The sequence below is a fragment of the Macrotis lagotis genome, chromosome 1 (assembly GCF_037893015.1).
Source record: "Macrotis lagotis isolate mMagLag1 chromosome 1, bilby.v1.9.chrom.fasta, whole genome shotgun sequence".
Classification (NCBI taxonomy): domain Eukaryota; kingdom Metazoa; phylum Chordata; class Mammalia; order Peramelemorphia; family Peramelidae; genus Macrotis; species Macrotis lagotis.
Genome location: NC_133658.1, coordinates 367,483,710 through 367,504,866, shown reverse-complemented (window position 1 = coordinate 367,504,866; position 21,157 = coordinate 367,483,710). Strand labels below are relative to the sequence as shown.

Genomic DNA, 21,157 nt, shown 5'->3' with positions numbered 1-21,157 from the left:
TTTTGGTTTTCTTCAGTAATGAACGACAAGAATCAACCAACCAACTACTGACCAGGTACCATATTATATACTTTTTTCCCAAATATTATTTCATTTGATTCTCACAGCAACCCTGAAAGGAAGATGTTATTATTATTAGCATTCCCATTTTACAAATGGGACAAACAGAGATTATGTAATTTGTCCAGGATACATTAATAAATAAATGTCTGAAGTTGAATTTAAACTCAGGTCTCCTGGATCTCAGGTTCAGCTCTCTTTATACTGGGCTACCAACTACTGTTTTAACAAAAATAGTGCTTTGAATGTCAATAAACTAATTAATAATAAGCATTTCTTAAGCATCTATTGTGTGCCAAGCAATGCGCTAGAAGCTGGAGGACAATGGTAAAGAAGTAAGGTACCAAAAGAGTATATACTTTTTTTAATCCTTAAAAATAATCAGAATAAATATTAAGAAATGTTTAATAGGAAGAGTAAAAATTGACTCTCTGGGTTATGCTTTATGATGATATATTTGAAAATTCCATTTTTAAAGAGAAAAATATTTTAGATCATAAGACAATAAACATTAACAAACAGGAAGCTATATGCAGAGATCTGAATAAAGGCTATTCCTGAAAGATTCACCACAAATTATATCTTTATTATATATACATATATATATATGGACACAAATATTTGTTTTTACCAAGTTATTTTTTTATTTTTCAATCATTTGAAACTCAGTTATATTTGGGGTTTTCTTGGCTGAGATACTAGAGTTGTTTGTTATATCCACCCAAGATGTATTTATGCTCTAAACATTTATTTAGATTTTGAATGCAAGGCTTTTTTGAATGCAATCCTTGAATGCAAGGATTTTTATATTTAAGAGAGATACACACACACACACACACACACACACACACATATAGATAAATGTATAGTGTTTCTATCTCTATATGCTTTATTCAATCATATACATACAAAAGATGTTCCAAAAGTCTTAGTATAAATTAAAAAGTTTAAACTGTTTTTTAGTTTTACACTCTAACTAAGCTTAAAACTACACTGAGATTCTATGATACATACATATATGCATATTAATAAATAGATATTTATATATACATTTATAAATATGCATATATGTGTATCATAAGGTAGTGTGGCATAATAGATAAAGAACTTATTCCTAAGTCAGAAAAACTTGAGTTCAATTCTACATCTGACACATATTGACAAGTTACTTAATCTCTCAGTGTTCTAGTCCACTCTATATAAGTCTAAGAGTTTCAGAGAAGATGTCAACCTGTATTGGTAGATGATATTTTCTCACCTAGAAATCCATTATATCAATGAAGTCACAGATTTGGCCATTTCTGTCTGTTTCTGAGTGTGAATACAAGTATATAAATATGTATATGCATAATCACATATGCATGTGTGTACATATATGTATATATATGTATATATATATTAAAAAGACATGGTTTAGTAAGTACAATACTATTGGATGAACATGGCTTTTATTCAAATTCCAGATTAAGCAGAGGAAATGAAATTTATAATTGGATCAGCATAATAATTATAGATTATTTTCATTATAATTCATATGGCATGTGTTGTGTCTTCAATAATAATAATAACTCATTTGATTAGTCCTTTGAAAAATATCACATTTTGTAGGATTGTAGAATTTCAGTTTGTAAGGAGCCTTAATAATTTAGGGGGGAGAGGGGAAGTTATTCTTGGAATGGATATAATTCATACAATTTTCATAGTGATCCACTTAGCTTTGCTCTCAAAGAGTAAGTGACTTGTTCATGGCCTCACATTAAATCAACTTCTTCATTTGACAGATGAGAAAGTAGAGGCAAAAAAAAAGGATTTATCTTACCTTCCCAATCCTCCTAAATTCTAGAGTCTTTCCTCTGGTGATTGTCTCAAATGTATCCACCTTATTTGTAAAGAGTTGTCTACATGTTGTATTCCTCATTAGATTTTAAGTTCCTTGAGGGCAGTAAATATACTTTCATTTGCTTGCTCCCCAGAACTTAGCACATGGATAGCATGTAGTCTTGAACCCTAGCTGACTCAAACTCCAGTTTTCCTTCCAGAATATGACACAATGATTTCTTCATAGATCTATAATTTAGTAAATCACATCTTATGCCTAATCGTCAAATATACCCTGATTTTCTGTATTTGAGTGATTCACCACTGCCTAAAAGTGGCATAACTTATTTTTACCTTTTCTGATTATTAGAGTTATTTCTTTCAAATGAAAAGGCAGGTAGTTGGTGCAACAGATAATGCCAGACCTGGAGTAAGGAAGATCTGAATTCAAATCCAACCTCAGTCACTTCTTAGCTTGTGACCATGAATAAGTCACTTAACCCTGTTTGTCTCAATTTCCTCATCTATAAAAAAAAGCCAGAGAAGAAATAGCAAGGCACTCCAGGACCTTCACCAAGTAAACTCCAAATGGAGTCATGAAATCTCAGTCATGACTGAAACAACTGAACAAGAACAGCCTTCAAACCAACTAGAACAACCACATTGCTGACTCCAGTCTCATTTAGGATGATGCAGGACCTTCCATATTCTTACTCTGCTGTTATTAGCAACATAGAATGCTCACAGCAGACCCATCATCTGGCACTAATAACCCTAAGTGCAGGTTACAAGCAAGTCTGCAGCTATTTTACCAGTGAATTTGCCAGCTGGATTCCTTATTCTATAGTGCGAGAGCTTTGCCTGACAGGACCTGGAGGGGAAAAAGTCTTCAAAAGATGAAGACTGTATCTGTAAAGAGTCAAAAACTTATACTGGCAGATTAATAGAAATTTCCCCTGTGGTGTTCATTTGCAGCTTAGCAGAAAATAAACAGCAGTGTGTTCATTAAATTTGTATCTTTCAGACTGAGCTGGTCATTATCATAATTACAGTCAACTTGTCCTCAAAGCCAAATTCATTTGACCTAAAAAAATGCCATCTCAGAAAATTGCAGGGACTATTGGGGTGATTCAGGAATACATCTGCAGCAACATTTTACTACATTAATTCTCTAAACTGTTTAAAATACACCTATCTCTAAACATTAGGACAAAATGATAGATCCAGCTCACTGTTCAAAATCACTCTGCCATTTTCCTCTGAACTTAAAAATTTAATAGGATTTCCAGCTGAAAAGGATCTTAGAGATATTCTCTTTCCAATCCCACATTTTATATAGAAGGAAATTTATATCAGAGAAGAAATAAGGTTTCGTGGAAAATACTGGGGAGATTTGCCACTCCTTTCTCTAGATCCTATTACAAATGGGGAAATTGAGGCAATCAGTGTTAAGTGCTTTGTCTAAGATCACATAAATAGTAATTGTTCAAGGATGGATTTGAACTCAGGTTTTCCTAACTATAGGCCTAGCACTCTATTTATTGTGCCAGTTAGTTGTCTTTGATTAATGATAGAGAAATTTGTGAATACTTCTGGAAAGAAGATAGTCTGTAAAGCACTTTCAAAATGTGAAGATGTTAAAAAATGCCCATTTTAATTATTTTAACACAGGAAGATTGTTTTATGACATATTAAAGTAATACATTGAAGGAAAATTAATAATTCACTTGTATAAATCATTATATTCTGGTAAATTCATGAGAGATTACAGCAAACAAAACAAATGAATCCACATCTCTGTACAAGTGATTATCTAGCTCATTATCAATATGAACTGAAACAGGGTTTGGCCAGAGTATTAAGAACACATGAGATTAGTCAATTGGATGTTGTCTCCATGACCATTGAAATTTACTATAATTTTTGTGGTTTGCAAAATGGGTTTCTCACTCTAAAATAGTGATTTAAGAAGTACAAATACTATTATGTCTGTTTTATAAATTAATAAAGTAAGATTTGAAGTGATGAAATTATTTGCCAATGGTCATACAGAATGTGAAAGCTTAAATGAAAAAAATCATATCTTTCAATTTCTAAACCAGTGCTCTTTGCCCATAGACAATGCTTCCTCTCATAATCTATCAAAAAAATTTCCACTTACAGGTCATTTAATCCAACAACTTCACTGTAGGCATTATGAAAACAAGGCTTAGAGAAGTTCAGTGATTTGCCCTAGGTCATAAAGGTAGTAAGTGACAGAATCATAGATTTGAACCTGTCCTTTACCTTTCAGATCCATGACCACGCTGCCTTCCATATATAAGTTGAAGGTACATGGTATTTCTGATACATAATAACTTTCATATCATAAGATAAACATGCTGTGGACAATTATGGGAAGGTATTTAGGAGAATTTAAAATGATACATACATTTTTCTCTAACTCCAGTCAAACCTGTAAAACCCCCTCAAATCCCCCCCAAATAAAGAACAATAATACAGTAATATGTGATTTCAAGTACTTGAAGGGCTGGCAAAGGAGAAAGAGCAGACTTGTTTTGCTTGGTACAGGATAAAACAAGGGCAGATTTCTGTCCAATGTTAGGAAGTTTACCATACAGTCAGAGTTGTTTCAGAATGGAATATGCTACCCTTGAAGTTCATTACCTGGGAGGTAACTGGTTCCCTAACACTGGAGATTCTTCCATTATAGATGGAACAGCCTCTTTTCAGGGATTTCAGGGACAACTGACTTCCAATCCAGTTTGGAGATTCTGCAACTTAGAACTGTCTTTCTGGTATTTCTTACTTGCCCAAGCCATGATCTCATGACCTGAGTGTTTCAGGAGTCTTTTCTAATTGGTTAATAATTTTGAATGCTTTGCTTCTCACAAGTACAGATACCACATAGTTTCAAAACAGTGAGTCTACTTAAAAATTAGTCATTTCCCACATATATGTATTATAGCATTTGCATAGAAAAGGAAAACCCCATGGTTTCACATGCTTCTAACTTCCCAAAGATTTCATGGCAAAGAGGATACTGAACTACAGGGGCTCTCCTGGATGTTCCTAGAAACATAAACCTCAAAATATACTTGGCACCTTCCAATAAACTTTCCTGTTCCCTCAACAGTTTCCTAACAATAAAGTATATCCAGATTTGAGGCAGCAATAAAGAGAATTCTGGTAGAAATGGACAATTTGGGCCTGAAGCAGATTATTCTCTGAATTGAAATCACAGAATATTAGAACTGCAAGGAATCCTAAGGTATCCTACCGAGACATCCTGCTGAGGGATCCAGTCATGAGGATTACCAAATAAATTGCCTTTGCTGTGATATGAAAGGATCAACAATGCAGAAATGACTGACAGCTAGACACAGGATTTTGGTCAACATAATGGACATCTCAATTTGTCATTAACCCCTGTGTCCATCATGTCAGTATGATTCACAGGGATTCTAAGGAGACCCATGTATGGCAAATTTCACATCATCATGTTAGTAAAAATCATGGTGAATCAAAAATGAGTGAATCTTTAAGGTAGTTAAGTAATCCAAAATTATATGCAGTTCTGCCCAAGTTATCTAGAATAATAATGTCAAACTCAAATTGAAACAGAAGCCATTAATCAGTACTTAAAGATTCCCTATGGACAGTATATTGACTCCACTATAAAGTGCAATGTTATCAATGTTTTATTTTATTTTTGGTTTATTTTTTAAAATATTTCTCAATTACAGTTGAAATTGATTCAGTTCACAGAAAGTTGTGGGCAGCATGTTAGACACTTCTGAGCTAGAGAGTTAAAGGCAACTATCTATTAACCACTAATTCAGAGGAGACAATCCTAAGTAGTGTATAATTTATACAACATGTATGTTTATTTTTGGACTCTAGGAAGAGAGGTAAAGGACTATGGAAGTAGAATATTTTGTACATTGACAAAAATAGTCATAATGGTTGGATTTCTTTAACTGGTTTTCTTTGTTACATGGGAAGATTCAGTGCTAGAAAGAAAAACAAGTTATACAGAAATAACCATGGTAACACATACATAGGCATGTGAGTGTGCCATAAAACATCTCTAATTTGGACTATTTGAAGAATGGAATATATATATATATATATATATATATATATATACATATATGTGTGTATATATGTGTATATATGTATACATTTGGTTGTAACAAATTATTACTAATTTTATTTTTAATTAGAGTGTTATTGTAAACATTATTATATAGGTATACACTGACTACTGGACAGTGGCAGGTGAAAGTATACCTAAGATAAAAATCTCATTAAAACATCCAATCTTAGTTCTAGAAAACAAACAATGCTATACCCTTTCTCTAACTCATTAGAGAGGTAGGAAACTATAGAGGTGAGATTTATGGGTCCATTGTACTATTTTTCTTCATTTCAGGAAAAGTTTCAATATATGTTTATGTTAAGCGTGAAAGGATTATGTTTGGAAATTGCTTCAATATCAAAGACAAAAGGTATTTCAAAAAGACTTTAAAAACCTCAAAAGAAATTATTTGAATGCCAATAGATCAAAGTTGGCATTTCCATTTACTAGCTGTGGATTTGGGTAATAATGTCTCTTCTTAATTTCCTTATCTCTTAAAAAAGTATGACTAGAGATCCTATATTATGAATATAGTAATTAGTCCATAAATAGGGTATCACAACCAGGTTTAAATCAATTTTAAGTTTATTGAAACCTTAAAAAGAATTAAGATTTTTTGGATATCTTGCATAAAACCTACAAGTTCACTGTGAAGATTAAAAGATAATCAGCAATCATTTATTAAGCTCTACTATGTGCTATATAAATCTGAAGTGTATAGCAATTGTTGGTTTTGCTAAGCTCTAAGATCTCTAAGATAGAGATCTGGGTTAGAAAAAATATAGGAGAATTATAACATTTCCATGATACAATTGAGAAAAATTAAAATGAAGCAATTAAATGACTTGCTTCATATCCATGGGTATATGGAGCTAGATGTAATCTGACTTTACAAATTGATTGTTAAATTTTCATTGTAAGCATTTACACCTCAGAAATTGCCAGTCACTTCAAATCAGGGCTTGGTTTATTCTTTTGTTGACTGCTAGACTTAAGAAAGCATTAATAATCCAGATTAAATTTAAAAGTCAGTGTGCCTGCCTTATTTTCTCTTGAACTTTATTAAATATTTCCCAGCATGTCCTTGTTTTGTTCCCTCCAGATAGTCACATATGTGTGTTGTGTGTGTAAGTATATATGTATGTATATATACATGTCTATTAAATTCAGAAGAAATGCAGAAGACTTGGGGAATGAAGTCATCATCAGATTGGAGACTAATAATAATAATAATAATATCATAATAACTCAGTGCTAATAAAATAGCATTTACATAGCACTCTAAGGTTTGCAGAGCATTTTACATGCATTTTTTTTCATTTGAGCCTCACAATGCCCTACATAAATCCCAGAGAAAAGGCAGTGAGAAGTCCATAATTAAAACTCAGATTGGCTGAATCTTAAACTTCTTGCCTCCATCAATTCTAGCCAGTCTCCTGTTATTTTAGTTACCAGTTTAGTTTTCCTCTGTTTCATTATTAGGGAAAAAAGACCTTTCTCAGAAAGGTGGGGGAACCCCCCTCAAATTAAATGTCTATATTAGTAAAGTGTTTTACTTAGACTTAGCATTAATAAGACAGAGCAATGAGTAGTTAAAGGTTAAACGAAAGTCACACTATAATTTTGCTTTTAGGGCTGAAAATTAAGTTCTTTAGAGGCTTCTTTCAGTGAAATTAACATTTACTAAGATGCATTTTATCTATCAATCTGATATGCCAAGGGAGAAAATTAGTGTCTTTGATATTGTGTTGAATCCAACAATTGTTTGATATAATGTCTAGGTATGTCATTTACTTTGTGCTCCTTCACCAAAGTAATTCATTCAATTGGGTTTATAATTTCCACACAAAGAAGGATGGGTGTTGTTTTTTTTAACTTCCTTTACTCACTTGGAAAATGACATCATTTATAGAGCATCTTTAGTTGCCCCAATATGCAGTTTCACACTGAGAAAAGAAACTTGACTTCTGGTAATCAAAGTTCTCAGGAAAAGAAATATAGCTAAAAGGAAAATCATGAAACAGTCTGGGTGCTAAACTACAAATATATGTATTCTCTTCTAGTGCCCAGGAAGACAAATGGGGAATTTGAAAATACACCACCTGTATGATGTTCAGAATGGTAGTCTTAATCCTCTGCTTACGAGCCCAGCATTCAATTCATTTCACCTACTGATCAATCATCACCATTACTGGGGGTAGGGGTGGGGGGGGAGGGGGAATGAAGAGAGGATTTCTTTTTGTTGTTGTTGTTTTGGGGTTTTTTTTTTTTTGGTTTTTGCAAGGCAAATGGGGTTAAGTGGCTTGCCCAAGGCCACACAGCTAGGTAATTATTAAGTGTTTGAGACCGGATTTGAACCTAGGTACTCCTGACTCCAGAGCTGGTGCTTTATCCACTGCAACACCTAGCCGCCCCAGGAGAGGATTTCTTAACAAGACTGGGCATTTTCAGCAGCATCAAAGGATGTTTTCTAGCAGGATGTTTTCTTGATAAATCCAGCAGAATGATCCATGTATTCTTGGAAAGAATAAAAACATCCAACTAAATATATGCATATTTAGATTGAAAAGGAAGCTTAGAATATGGAACACTGACTTTTAAACCTCTGTTTTAGTTTAATTCCATAAATCATTTCCATTCTTTGAAGATCATTTTCCTCACTTGAAAATGAGAATAGCACCAGTGCTGCATAAGCCAAGAAGTTCCAGTGAGATCCATTAAACCTTAAAACAGTATGGTAATTCAAACCACAAGCATTTTTTAAAAGAAGAAATTAGAGTGCCTTCTTTCTGAAATTACCCACCATTTACACCAAATATATCTTGAACATACAAAGATATTATGTTAACATAATATCTCCTCATTAGAATTCTAATTCCTTGAGGGTAGTGGTTGAGTTTTTGTTTGTTGTGTTTAAAACAGTGCTAGGAACTGAGAGGGGGGTAAGTGACAGAGGGTTAAAAGGGGGGACTACAACTAATACTCAGGTTTCCTGAGTATTAGTTCACACACTACACAATACTACTCCACCTTGAACAATAGATATCAACACTGAATAGATGTTAAGTATTTGAATTAAAAAGAAACATACCTTATGCCACTGTAAGTAGTATTATATAATAAACTACTAAAAAGCAGAGACTAGATTCTGTTTTATCTCTGTACCCCCAGAACCAATCATAGATCTTTGCATGTTTTTGACAGAAATCAAAGATCTAATACTGGAAGGTATGTCAAAAACAGGCCTTCATTTTACAGAAGAGGAACCTAAGATTAAGTGACTTGTCCAAGGTTTCCAAAGTAGTAAACTGGATTTGAACCCAGGTGCTCTGACTCCCTGGTCAGTGCTTTTTTCCCCTACATTCCCTCCATTGTAACATATTCTTCTTTAACTACTCTTTACTGAAATGAATTGAGTTGAAAACAAAACAGTCCTTAATAACTTTTCAAATCTATGATATCATATCCAGAACCCAAAAGAATGTTCCTTTTCAAAGATGCAAAATAAAGACATGATTAAAACGTCTAAAGTTGAAAGCATGGAGATATTTTTGAAATCACACATTTTTTGCTTCTGAATATATGTGTTGAACAGTAGCACAGCATCCAAAAGAAGACATTTCTACTTTAAAAAAACCCATGTACTTATCAAAATAATAACTCTGATTTTTCTATCACCATAGAGTTTACAAAGAAGTACTTTCTCATAACAACCCTAAGATGAAGGGACTTGGGGCAGTGTGTGCACATTCTAAATAAAGGGAAAATAAAATTCACAGAAGTTGAAGTTTCCTTTACCAGAGTCATGTGAAACGTAAATGCCAATACTGAGATGCAATCGAATCCACTCTGAATCCCGATCCAGTACCCATTCCCTTACATCAGACTGCTACTTGAATGCAAACGCTATATTTTTTTCTCTCCTGATGTCTGAATCTGAAAGCCCCCCAAGCAATGGTTTTTAAGAAATGAAATGTAAATACTTCTGTTTCCATTTGTGTCCACAAAATAATTTTATTATATGTATGAAAGCATACAAGCAAAAAAAAAAATCTTAGGAAAACATTCACAATACATATATAACACAGACCTGATGCAGGATATATTCTCTCAGTAAATGTTTACTTCCCCCTCCCTCAGTATTCCATTAAGCAATTCCTCCCAAAGATGATGCAGTCAAGCATTTATGAACCAAGTTTCCAGCTTAGAGAACACAGGATATTCCATCACCTGGAAGTTGCTGCAAAAAAGGTTGCTTTTTACAGTACAGAAGGAATAAAAGAAGCAGGAATTTTGCTGAAAGTACAATGGAAGCATCTGTAGCCACAAAAGAAATCCCGGTTACTTTTTGCTGCTGGCCACACATCTGAAAATAGTGGGACTCCCTGGCCACCCCCTCCAGAAACATCTCAATCCCAGATGGTAATGAGGCACTGCTGTTTGTTCAATGGACTATTAACATGGATAAAGCTGAAAAAATGATTTGATTCCTGGTTCAAAAGTAAAATAGGAAAGTAGTCTGTATGTTAAAGGAATATGGCCTTGGTAAAGAAGCAAAACACACAGAGTATGCTCTGTACCTATACGTGTTGTAAATACACAGGTGGTAGGTAACAAGACTTATTAGAGTCACTATGCATTTCTATCATCAGTCATTGGTTTTGTTCCAGAAAAAAAAAAAGATAGCTAAAACTTGAAATAAGAAAAGACTGAGAAGTCAATTATTTTACATAAATACAAGTGTCTGATTCTTTCTTGTTGCCAGGGGCTAAGATCTCAACTAGGAAGCAAGGTTCCTCTTAAGTTGGTTTTCCTGTGGAAGGTATTTACAGAGCTGCTGATGGTTTTCTTAAGATTTCTTTGTAATGGGGAAGTAATGAAAAGAATAGCAGCAATTCAGTCTGTTTTTAAATCCTTATTAGAAGAAAAAAAAAGGAGCTGTCATTTTTTTCCTTGTCAGATTTGATCCTGTAGTGATCTCTGATGAATTCAGAAGAAATTACACAACTCAGCATTATTCCCTCTTAGCTTTTGTTGTAATTTTTGAGGTATACACAAGCAAGTTTATTCCAACTACGTGTGGTTTTTCTCAACAGCTTCATTACTAACTGACACTAAAATGTTGACCTGTCAGTGATCAAAAAAAATGTAATCATGAGGTCTCAGAAATCTCCCATCAGGTAATACTTTTAAATAAGATAAAGATAAATTTGTTGTAACATATTAAAAATAGCCATTTGAAACAATAAATAAATAAAACCAGTATTAACAAAGCATCTCCCAAACTTAAAAATATTCATTCTTACTATAAGGCTCATTTTTTTCAGAAATAATTTACGAAGGCATTTACCTAACTTTACAATATGAACACTCAATTTGAAACATGTTAGCACCTATTTATACATGATAAACTCAACACTCTTGTTTCTTTCTGGGAGTGGTGATTTTTTTTTAAGCGTTACTGTTCAATCTTGATTTCTTGTCCTATTTTCAGTCACTAAGATAGAAAGTAGTTTCTATAAATAATTATAGAAATGATGAGGTGTTCCTTGTCTGACCTGTTCTTGGGTCTCTGTTTCATTCAGTATGAATTATACAGAAATACCTGCAAATCAAAAATATTATGAGCTGGGTTATAAAACAAAGTTGCAAATGAGTACAAGCAGCAGTCAGATCTTTTGTGAGCATGAAACCTCACCATAGTTTAGTTTCTCAACAAGAATAAACAAAAGGGAATCTTGTAAGATTTTTGTTTTTGTTTTGACTAGCATATTTTGCATGATTTGTCTTACGGTTCAGGTCTTGTGCTGTCCATTCTGTGTGATAGGGTTAATCTTTTCCAAAGATACATCAACTTCATAATCCAAAATGACAGATAAAGCTGGAGAGGTTTTTTCTAATGGTTTTGATCCTCCACCTTCTTCCTTCTTTGAGTCTCGTGGAGAGGTAACAGATTGTGGAATCAGGTAAACCGGATTACAATCCTTAGAAATAGACCCCCTGGGCTCATGATGGCTTGAAAACACAGCCCCATTATTGTTGATGCTAACTGTCTCTACTGCATTGTTAGTAGTGGGGCAGAGCCTGTAGCATCCTAAGAGAGTCGAAAATGCCTTGCGGAAGTCAGCATTGAAGGCATAAATGATAGGGTTCAGTGAGGAATTTGCCCATCCAAACCACACAAAAACATCAAAGGTAATCGAATCAATACAGAAGGGCTTTGTTTCCCCAGAAGGCATATCAGTCTCACAGAAGGGGACCATGCAGTTCAATATGAAAAAAGGTAGCCAGCAGCATACAAACACTCCCATTATCACTGACAGAGTCTTTAAAACTTTGGTTTCTCTCTTAAAGGACATCTTGAAGGAACTTTCAGGCTGGGAACATTCCACATTTGTTCCATTTCCTGTGGTATTCTGGCAGTTCTTGGCATGCACGGCTGCTCTCTCTAAAGCTGAGATTCGTCGTATTTGCTTCTGTGCAATCCTGTAGATTCTTGTGTATGTTACTATCATGATGGCCACCGGGATGTAAAAGCTAATGAGAGAAGAAGAGATGGCATATGTCCTGCTCAGGCTAGAGTCACAATTGTCCATTGTCTCACCTTGGGAACTAACATTCCCATCTGGTGAGCTCAGGGGTCTGGCCTTGTGCCAATTCAGCTGCACTGGAATGAAGGAAATCAATACAGACAAAGTCCAAGCAACACTGATCAAGATGAAGGCTGCCTTGGGGGTCATCTTTCTCTCATATCGAAAGGGACTAGAGATAGCCCAATATCTATCAACACTGATGACACAGAGGTTTAGAATGGAGGCTGTGGAACACATGATATCAAATGCCACCCAGATATTGCAAAAGGAGCCAAAGGGCCAGAAACCTGCAATCTCTGCAACAGCTTTCCAGGGCATGACCAAGACAGCTACTAAGAGGTCAGAAACAGCCAAGGAGATGACAAAGAAATTGGTCACCTTGGACCTTAGGTGGCGGAACCTGATGACAGCTGCACACACCAATGTGTTTCCCAAAAGTGTAGACAAGATCAACAGTGAGAGGAAGCAGGCAGTAAGGATTCGGAAGGAGAAGTCCCTTTCCACCACCAGCCCTCCTCTGTCCATAGTTGTTTCATTCAAGGGCATTATGTCTCCTGAGGGAAAAATCTATTGTGTGTTTCAGTGTGTTCTCAGTTCCTGCCCCTTGCAAGGGTTACTCATCCATCAGTCCTTTGTAAATCATTGACCAAATTGATCCAGAGCTTGTATTACAATTTCTTCCCTTACATGAATGTCTATATTCCAATAACAACTGGCAACAGATTCTTGGATAGGTATTTATAATTTACAATCCAAGTCACAAAATCAAAGAACTAGAGCTGTAAGGGAACTTCACGTTCACCTATTGAATCTCCTAATTTTAAAAATGAGGAAACTGAGGTCCAGATGTGACTTGCCCAAGATCTATAGGTAATAAATTATACAGTTAGGAATTGAACCCGGGTCCCACAAGAGTGCTAGTAAAGTTACCTTGACATCTTAGAATTTGCTGAAGATTTCCATTTTCCAATTCCAATATGAGCTTTTCCAGTATTTGGCTGATCTCTTGTCACTGTCTGTGTCTCCTCCACAAAGAGATACCCACCACACAGGAGAGCTTGTCAGGTGAATATCCTACGAAAAGAAAAAATCTAGGAATCTAGTTTCCATTCCTCTGGCCCATCAGTCCCACTGAAGCTAGTCACATTAAATGACACTTGATTTCTAATAAAATTTTCCAACATCCACACCAAGAAGTGTTCCTTTATTTGTTGTTTAACATCCTCCATATGACCTCCTGATGGATGCTTGATGTTGTTACTGGACTGGGAGAGCCCTGGACTTCTTTGCTGGCTAATTTCACAGTTGTCTTAGCTCTAGAAACAAATCAAACAAAGGTATTTTGTGTTAAGGACTTTTTTAAAAGTCAAGTTTTTTAATCTTTCTAACAATTAAACTGAATTAAATCTAGAGCTCCTTCTCTGAAGGAGCTGAATGCTCTAGTTATGACTACCTGTAAATCTAAGATTTCCTCAGCTTGAAAAAGCAGTCTGTCTCCTGCCTAGTAGCTTCAGATCTAATACCAAACTCAAACAGAGGCTAATCAAAGGCCTTGGGTCTGGATCAGAAGTTCAAAAAATAAGTCAGGTCTCCATTTTCAATTTCCAGATTCAATTAAGAGGAGTGGAAATGACTTTTGATCCCCAGATGCTCCTTAAATAAACTTCTTAGTCTGAGATTGGGTGGCCAGGAGGAAGAAGGAGCAGGTGAAATATGGGCAGTAAAGAAGCCTTGCTCCCCTTTCCAGTTTCACCCAGTCTGGAACCCCTTAGATTTAGGGAGGAGAGTGCCAGGATGCACTTTGTATGTTTCACTAGAAATAGAGCCCAAGGAGCTAGACCTTTCACCAATAGGAAAAACTATTATTCCGGGACCTGGGATTTCTTCATCTCAAGAGACAACCAAGGGAAAGTTCCCCAGAGACTATGAAAATGAGGCATTAAGCCCCCCACCCCCACACACACAATTCTGTTTTTCCTTACGTCTCCCCAGTGCCCTTAGTCCTGATAATAAAAAACGAGATGTCGGGAAGGACTCGACTCAAACCTTGGCTGCTCTCGGTTGTCAAGTAGCTTTGAGGTCCGAGCCTGACCTCTCTCAGCTTCTGGGTGGGTGATGCCCTCCAAGACTGGTCAAAACTCTGCGGGGAGTCTGTGGCCTTAGGGAAGCTCTTCCCGCCTTCGCCCTGCGGCCGGGTCACAGCTGGGCCCCTCGGGTTGTGCTTCGTACTGGACCGCACTACAGCCAGGAAATCGGGACCCTCCACCTCGGCTCTGCAACACCTCTCCAATCTGGGGGGGCCAGGGAGCTTTCCGCAGCACGATAGGCTTCCTGAAAAGGACCAGGAGCTAACGAATGGGACCTGTCTTCTGATGGGTTCTGCCCATACCCCCACCCTCCACCCCCGGTACCTTCCCCAAGGGCCGCATCCCACGGAGGGCGGACTCCCGGGCCCTCCTTCTCCCCTCCCCTTCCAGCTCTCCAACCCACTCCTTTCCCTCTGACTCGGGACTGGCTTCCTTGGGCACAAAGAAGAGGATTTTGGAAACTCTTCCCTCAACTTAATTTCAAACCCACTCTCTCCAGGTGGAGAGAACCCCACCCCCGCCCTCCCTGATGCATTTACCCCACATTGTCAACTTGGAGACTGGGAACGCCTCTCTGGACTGGACTTTTAGATGCTACATCGGGCAGGACTCTCCGGGACACACAAAGAAACAAAACCACCCATTCCAGGATTACAGACTTCGCCGTTAGATGAAACACACACACACACACACACACACACACACACACACACACACACACACACAAACACGCAAGCACGCACGCACACACACAAACACACACACAAACACACATAAACACACAAACACACACACACACACACACGCATGCACGCACACAGAGTCCTCCGAAAATATCCTACCCCTGGCCGGCACAACCCCAACAGCAATAGGACACAAAGCCAAGCAAACATACATAACCTTACTAAAGTACCCTATCAACGACCAACAAAGCGGGGTGAGGGATGCACCAGCCCACTGGAGAGTCCCTGCGGAGTGGTTGTTCACAAACCTTTGCGAAGTAGGGCTCACACTCTGGGAAGCGCAGACTGCACGCTCTGAGAGACCTGACCAAGTGCTGTTCGTTTCATCTTCACCTGGTGATCCGCTTTGCCCAGGATGCAGTACACGCGGGCACTGCCTTTGCCATCTAGCTTCTTAACTTCCAAGTGTCTGCCTTGGTACGTAAGCACGTGGCGCCCTCTGGCGACTAATGGTGTGGTTCAGTTTTCTAGGCTATTGACAGGTTAGGGGACTGAGGAAGCTTGGGGGTAAGAAGAGACTTTCACTCTAGCTTGGCTGCGGGCGCGTGGGAGAGGGGAAGTAAGGTCACAAAATCACAAGAACTCAGAACGTCAGAGTTTGAAAGAATTTCAAAAATAATTTAGTCCAACTGTTACCAAAAACCAGAATCCCCATCCTATACCTTACGACATATTTATTCTTCCATCCTCTACTTGAATACGTCCATTGATGGGGGACTCATCACTTCATGACACAACCAAATCTATTTTAGCATCTGGGGATTTTGTTGGGGAAGGGACTTTAGAAATAATCTCTTCCAACTTTTATGGTTTACATATTAAAAGTCTAAGACTCACAAAGGTAAAATATCTCATGCTAAACCACAAAGAAAGTAAATAACAGTATTTGGGATTGGATTCCAGACTCTTTAAGCTTAATTCAGTTCATTTGTCACCAAACCGTATTTCCTAATAGATTCTTGGCTAGCTACCTCACATGGTATGATCCTTCTTTTACTATTATTATTATTACAAAAGAAGAATCACTTTATTTTCCACAACTACTAGTTCTTGGATACAGAATTGTAAATTGTGCATCAAAGATGAGTGGCAGGGATTTGTTCTGCCTTCTCAAATGTTGTGTTCCACATAGCCTAGGAATTTCTCATTCACTTTCTTTGCCTAACATTCATATTATGAAAACACCAAATACACCAAGACTTTCCTTTCATTCCTATGTCCACAATGGACATAATAATAGCAAAAGAAAGGTTTGGGAAGTGTTCTCAGAGATATAACAAGAGGACTTAGCTTCAGGGTTTTTGACATGAAAATTCTGTGAAGAAATATTTCTGGGTGGTTCATACTATTAAAAACTAGATTATATAACAGGTTTGTGTGTGTGTGTGTGTGAGAGAGAGAGAGAGAGAGAAAGAGAGAGATATTACTCAAACATAGACTATAAATTGAATATATGCAGTACTATGCATCACTTCAAAACACTTCACAGTGAGGGTCACATGAAATTTTTCAGGAGTTCAATGTTTAACAAATAACATTTTCTAAGTCTCTCATTTTTCTTCCTTCCCCTTTTTAAATTGTTTTTCGTCTTCTTTTTTATGTCATACTCCCATATCTTGTTAAATACCTTCTGAAAGAGCCTTTCTTATAAATATAGGTCAGTGGTTTTTAAAAAAATAAGTTGAAGAAATAAGAAAGAGACTAAAAAGAAGCTATTAAATAGTGATAGATCAATCAGCCCTTCTTCCCTCAGTATTCATTTCAGAGTAAATTAATCTAGGTCTGTTACCTTTTGCTCATTTTTTTCTTTGAAAATATAAAGTGAAACAAAAACACCCATTTTACTCAAAAATCTCACCAGCAAAAACAAAGATATAAATGAGGACAAAGAATTAACAGGAAAGATTTAGAAAATGCCATAAACATCAGCTAAGCAAACACACCTTTGTTTCCTTCGCTGGCAATCTTTTCAGTTTTCCTGTGGTTTATATGATGTGAGGACAACAATACTTCCACCCTGGGAATTTTATTTATAACATCCTCGAAATTAATGGAGTCAGTGAATGTGTCAGGTATTGCATCTCAATAGGAATGAAAAGTAGAATTCTTTAAAGGAAAAAAAAAACACTAAACTGTCAAGGATAACAACTGACATATTTAGACATATTTACTGTAGTTCAGCATTAGTAAAGTTATTTTCTGATCCAAATACCTTGTTTGTTTTTCATCATTTCATTTGTAATGTAGATGACCTTGAATAGTTAAACTGAATGCCAGGTTTTTACCTCTAAAGATAAATTATCATTAGATTTATTTTTATTCTTTCCTTTACCTATCCAGTCTAGAAAATGGAATATACTTTTTTTTATTTTTAATGGTGACAATTATGTTGGTTATTGATGGGAAAAGAGTAGAATGGATGAATTTCTCATCACAGGATATCATGGTTTTCATGGGATTTAAAGCTTGAAACAGTTTTAAAAATCATTGAATCCAATTCTTTTTTCCTTTTATATGAGGAAACTGAATTCCACAAGGTTAAGAAACTAGTCTGAGGTCACATAAGTAGTATATATTAGAGCCAAAGCTTTTGAAGCCCCAATTCTCTGATTCCAAAGTCCTTTTACATGAAGCAGAGGCTGGATTACCAGTTGTGAAGAATGTTATAGATAGTAATCCTATTCAAAGTGGAATAAATTTTCTCTAATATTCTTAACAATTCAAATGTTCTGTGAATCTTTGAAATCAACACAAGCCAGCATTACAGGGGGCAGTGTCACTTTTTTTTTAGGATACAAGAAAACCCAGTCTTCTGTGATAGGCTATGTCCTAAATGTGCTTAACTTGACTACTATGGTTGATTGAAAAATAATTCAGGGGAAAAAAAATTGACTAAATCAAAAAAGGAACTTTTCATTTCAAGGGCTCTGGAAATCTTTTGCCCTCTACAAAATATGGATATGGTTACAGGCTAGGAGACACTTAGACCTCCAAGAGGGAGCAATAGCAGACTTCACAGGAGTATCTCATTATTTCACTAGCAGACTATCACTATAAATAAGAAATTTCATTAGACTGGGTTCAATCTGTTATTAAAGGTTTCTGCTTCTTGACATTTTGTGACAAGAATGATTGCAAGTGGGTGCATAATTACATAGAGACAACTACTGATATTGAACTACAGTGTCGAATATGTATTTTAAAATGATATGGGGGAACAGGAATGAGATCTACAATGAAAACAATTGGTTACCATTTATTATTTCTAAAAAAATATGTCTAAGTATATTTCAGGTGAGACTTGATTTGGACAAATTATAAAAATTCATGTGTATCTCTCATAGATATATGTAAATTACTTTAAAATACTGAAAAATACTATGATGAATTCTAATTCCTAATAAGAATTACATTATATTTACAATAGAAATTCATAAATGCATAACTTACTATCATTTGAATTTGGACAAGTTACAAATCAAGTTATCCTATCCTATCTCTCTCTTCTCAATAAACTTTACTTATTTTAATTTTTTTATTATTGTGAAAAATGTTAGACTTGGATGCATGAAATTTGGATTTTCACCCTTACTCTGACATGCAGCTTCATGACCTTCAATAGGTCATTTAACTCTTGGACTCAGTGTCTCCTATTGTCACAATTGAGAAACTAATAACCTTACGTTAAGGTTTAAGGTTTTCAAAATAGAATAATGTATTGTATCATTTTAGCCTAACAATAACCCCAAGAGGTAGGTAGTTTTCCAAGGATCAAAGAACTAAAGTTTTTGATGTACAATCTGAGTCTATTACCTTTGACTTTAAATCCAGCACTCTTTCCACTGTTCCAGGCTGCCTTTCATAATAATTGTCATTTCACAGAGTTATGAGGAAAAAAATTGTGCATAAAGGTTCAATTTATTCCATATATTCATACTTTTAAAAAATTAATGCATTTACTTTTAATATTTTCTGTTAAAAATTTCAATTCCTAATAATTTCCTCCTTCATCCTTTCTCCCTACCTTGAGAAGGTAAACAATTTGATACTGAATATGCAAATGAAATCATTTAAAATATATTTCCATATTAGCCATGATGCACAAAAAAATAAAAAGCAAAAACAAAACATATGATGAAAATAGCCTTTAATCTACATTCAGTGTTCATTAGTTCCTTCTCTCTGAAGATGGATAGCATTTTTCATCATGAGTCCTTTGGAATTGCCTTGGTTCATTGTATTGAGCAGAGTTAACTAAGTCATTACGAGTTGATCATCCTGACCATATTGCTGTTAATGTGCTCTTCTAGTTCTGCCTACTTCACATAGCATCAATCCATTTAAGTATTTCCAGGGTTTCTTTTACTCGGAAGCTTTCCCCTTCATAATTTCTTATAGAGCAGAAGCATCACTGAAAGCCCTCTACTTCCTTTCTTCTCGTTTCCCCCCTTAATTCTCTATAATTTCACTTCTAATTTCATTATTTATTTAAAACTAGACTCCTTGAAGTTATTTAACAATCTCTTAAATGTTGTATCTAATGGCTTTTTTCAAACTTTACCTTTCTTTTTGTTTATACAGCCTTTGACACTGGTTGATGGCCCTCTTCTCCTTGACATTCTCTTCTCTAGGTTTTTGATATTATGCTTTTTTTATGTTATGTTTAGTTTTGTGCCTATCTATCTAACCCCTTCTCAACCTCCTTTGCTGGATATTCATACAGGTCATGTCCACTAACCATGAGTATTCCATGGGACTCTGTCCTAGGCCTTTCACCTTTCTTCCTCTAATGGATTTCATATAATAGTCTTATCAATTCTCATGATTTTTATTATCATCTCTATGCAGAATACTTTCAGATTTATTTTCTAACCTTTAGACTCATATTTACTATTGTACATCATGAACTGGATGTCCTATAGATATCTCAAACTCAGCATACCCCAAAGTGAACTCATCTTTTCCACTAAAGTTTTTCCTCTTCCTGGCTTCACTACTATTGTCAAGGGTGCAACTATCCCCACTCACAACCTAGGTGTTATCCTTATAAAATCTTTTGCCAAGATCTGTCCATTTTACAATGGTAACATCTCTTATGTATGTTTCCTTCTCTTCTCTGATATTACCATCATCCTAATACAGGTCCTTATCACCTAACACCTGGATTATTGCAATTGACTGATAGACTTTAAAAACCAAACAATTATTTTTACATTTGATCTTAGAAGTAATAGGGACTCACTGGAGTTTATTGAATATGGGATGATAATAATAAATAATAAAGATAATAAATAATCAGACTGGTACTTTAGGAAGATCATTTTGATACCTTAATAAAGGATGGATGGACTCATAATAGTACATTCTCTTAAGACTTATACTCTCTCTGTATCTGCAATGGCAAATACCATTTGTATCCAGAGAAAGAATCGTGGAGTTTGATCAAAGACCAAAGACTATTACCTTTAATTTTAAAAAAAACATAATCTTTTTAATGTAATTTTTTTCTTTTATTTTTTTCCTTAAGGATATGATTTCTCTCTCAACACATTCAATTTATATCAATGTATACCAATATAAAGATTAACAGACTGCCTTCTGGGGGGGCTGGGGAGAGGAAAATGAAATTAGGGGGAAATTTGAAAAATTCAAAAATAAATAAATAAATTTTTTAAAAAGACTTTTACTCTCTCCTTGCCACAAGGGAGGTCCTCC

General features: G+C 35.7%; 1 protein-coding gene across 2 annotated transcripts; it reads right to left on the bottom strand.

Annotated features, from left to right (window-relative positions):
* Positions 1 to 10,015: 10,015 nt before the first annotated feature.
* DRD1 (dopamine receptor D1) lies at positions 10,016 to 18,753 on the bottom strand. 2 transcript variants are annotated; one of them, XM_074212381.1, is made up of 5 exons: positions 17,386 to 18,753; positions 15,691 to 16,797; positions 14,659 to 14,943; positions 13,803 to 13,928; positions 10,016 to 13,686 (listed from the first exon to the last, which is right to left on the bottom strand). In XM_074212381.1, exon 5 carries the CDS (start codon positions 13,156 to 13,158, stop codon positions 11,815 to 11,817), a length of 1,344 nt encoding a protein of 447 aa, XP_074068482.1. In that variant the 5' UTR covers positions 13,159 to 13,686; positions 13,803 to 13,928; positions 14,659 to 14,943; positions 15,691 to 16,797; positions 17,386 to 18,753; the 3' UTR covers positions 10,016 to 11,814. The 2 variants fall into 2 exon arrangements, with proteins under 2 accessions (XP_074068482.1, XP_074068481.1); XM_074212380.1 differs by having other exon boundaries at positions 10,016 to 13,928.
* Between the last annotated feature and the right edge of the window lie 2,404 nt (positions 18,754 to 21,157).

What these genes read in the sequence shown, in the direction of transcription:
- DRD1 (XM_074212380.1), bottom strand. Translation starts at nt 13,158, where the DNA reads ATGCCCTTGAATGAAACAACTATGGACAGAGGAGGGCTGGTGGTGGAA.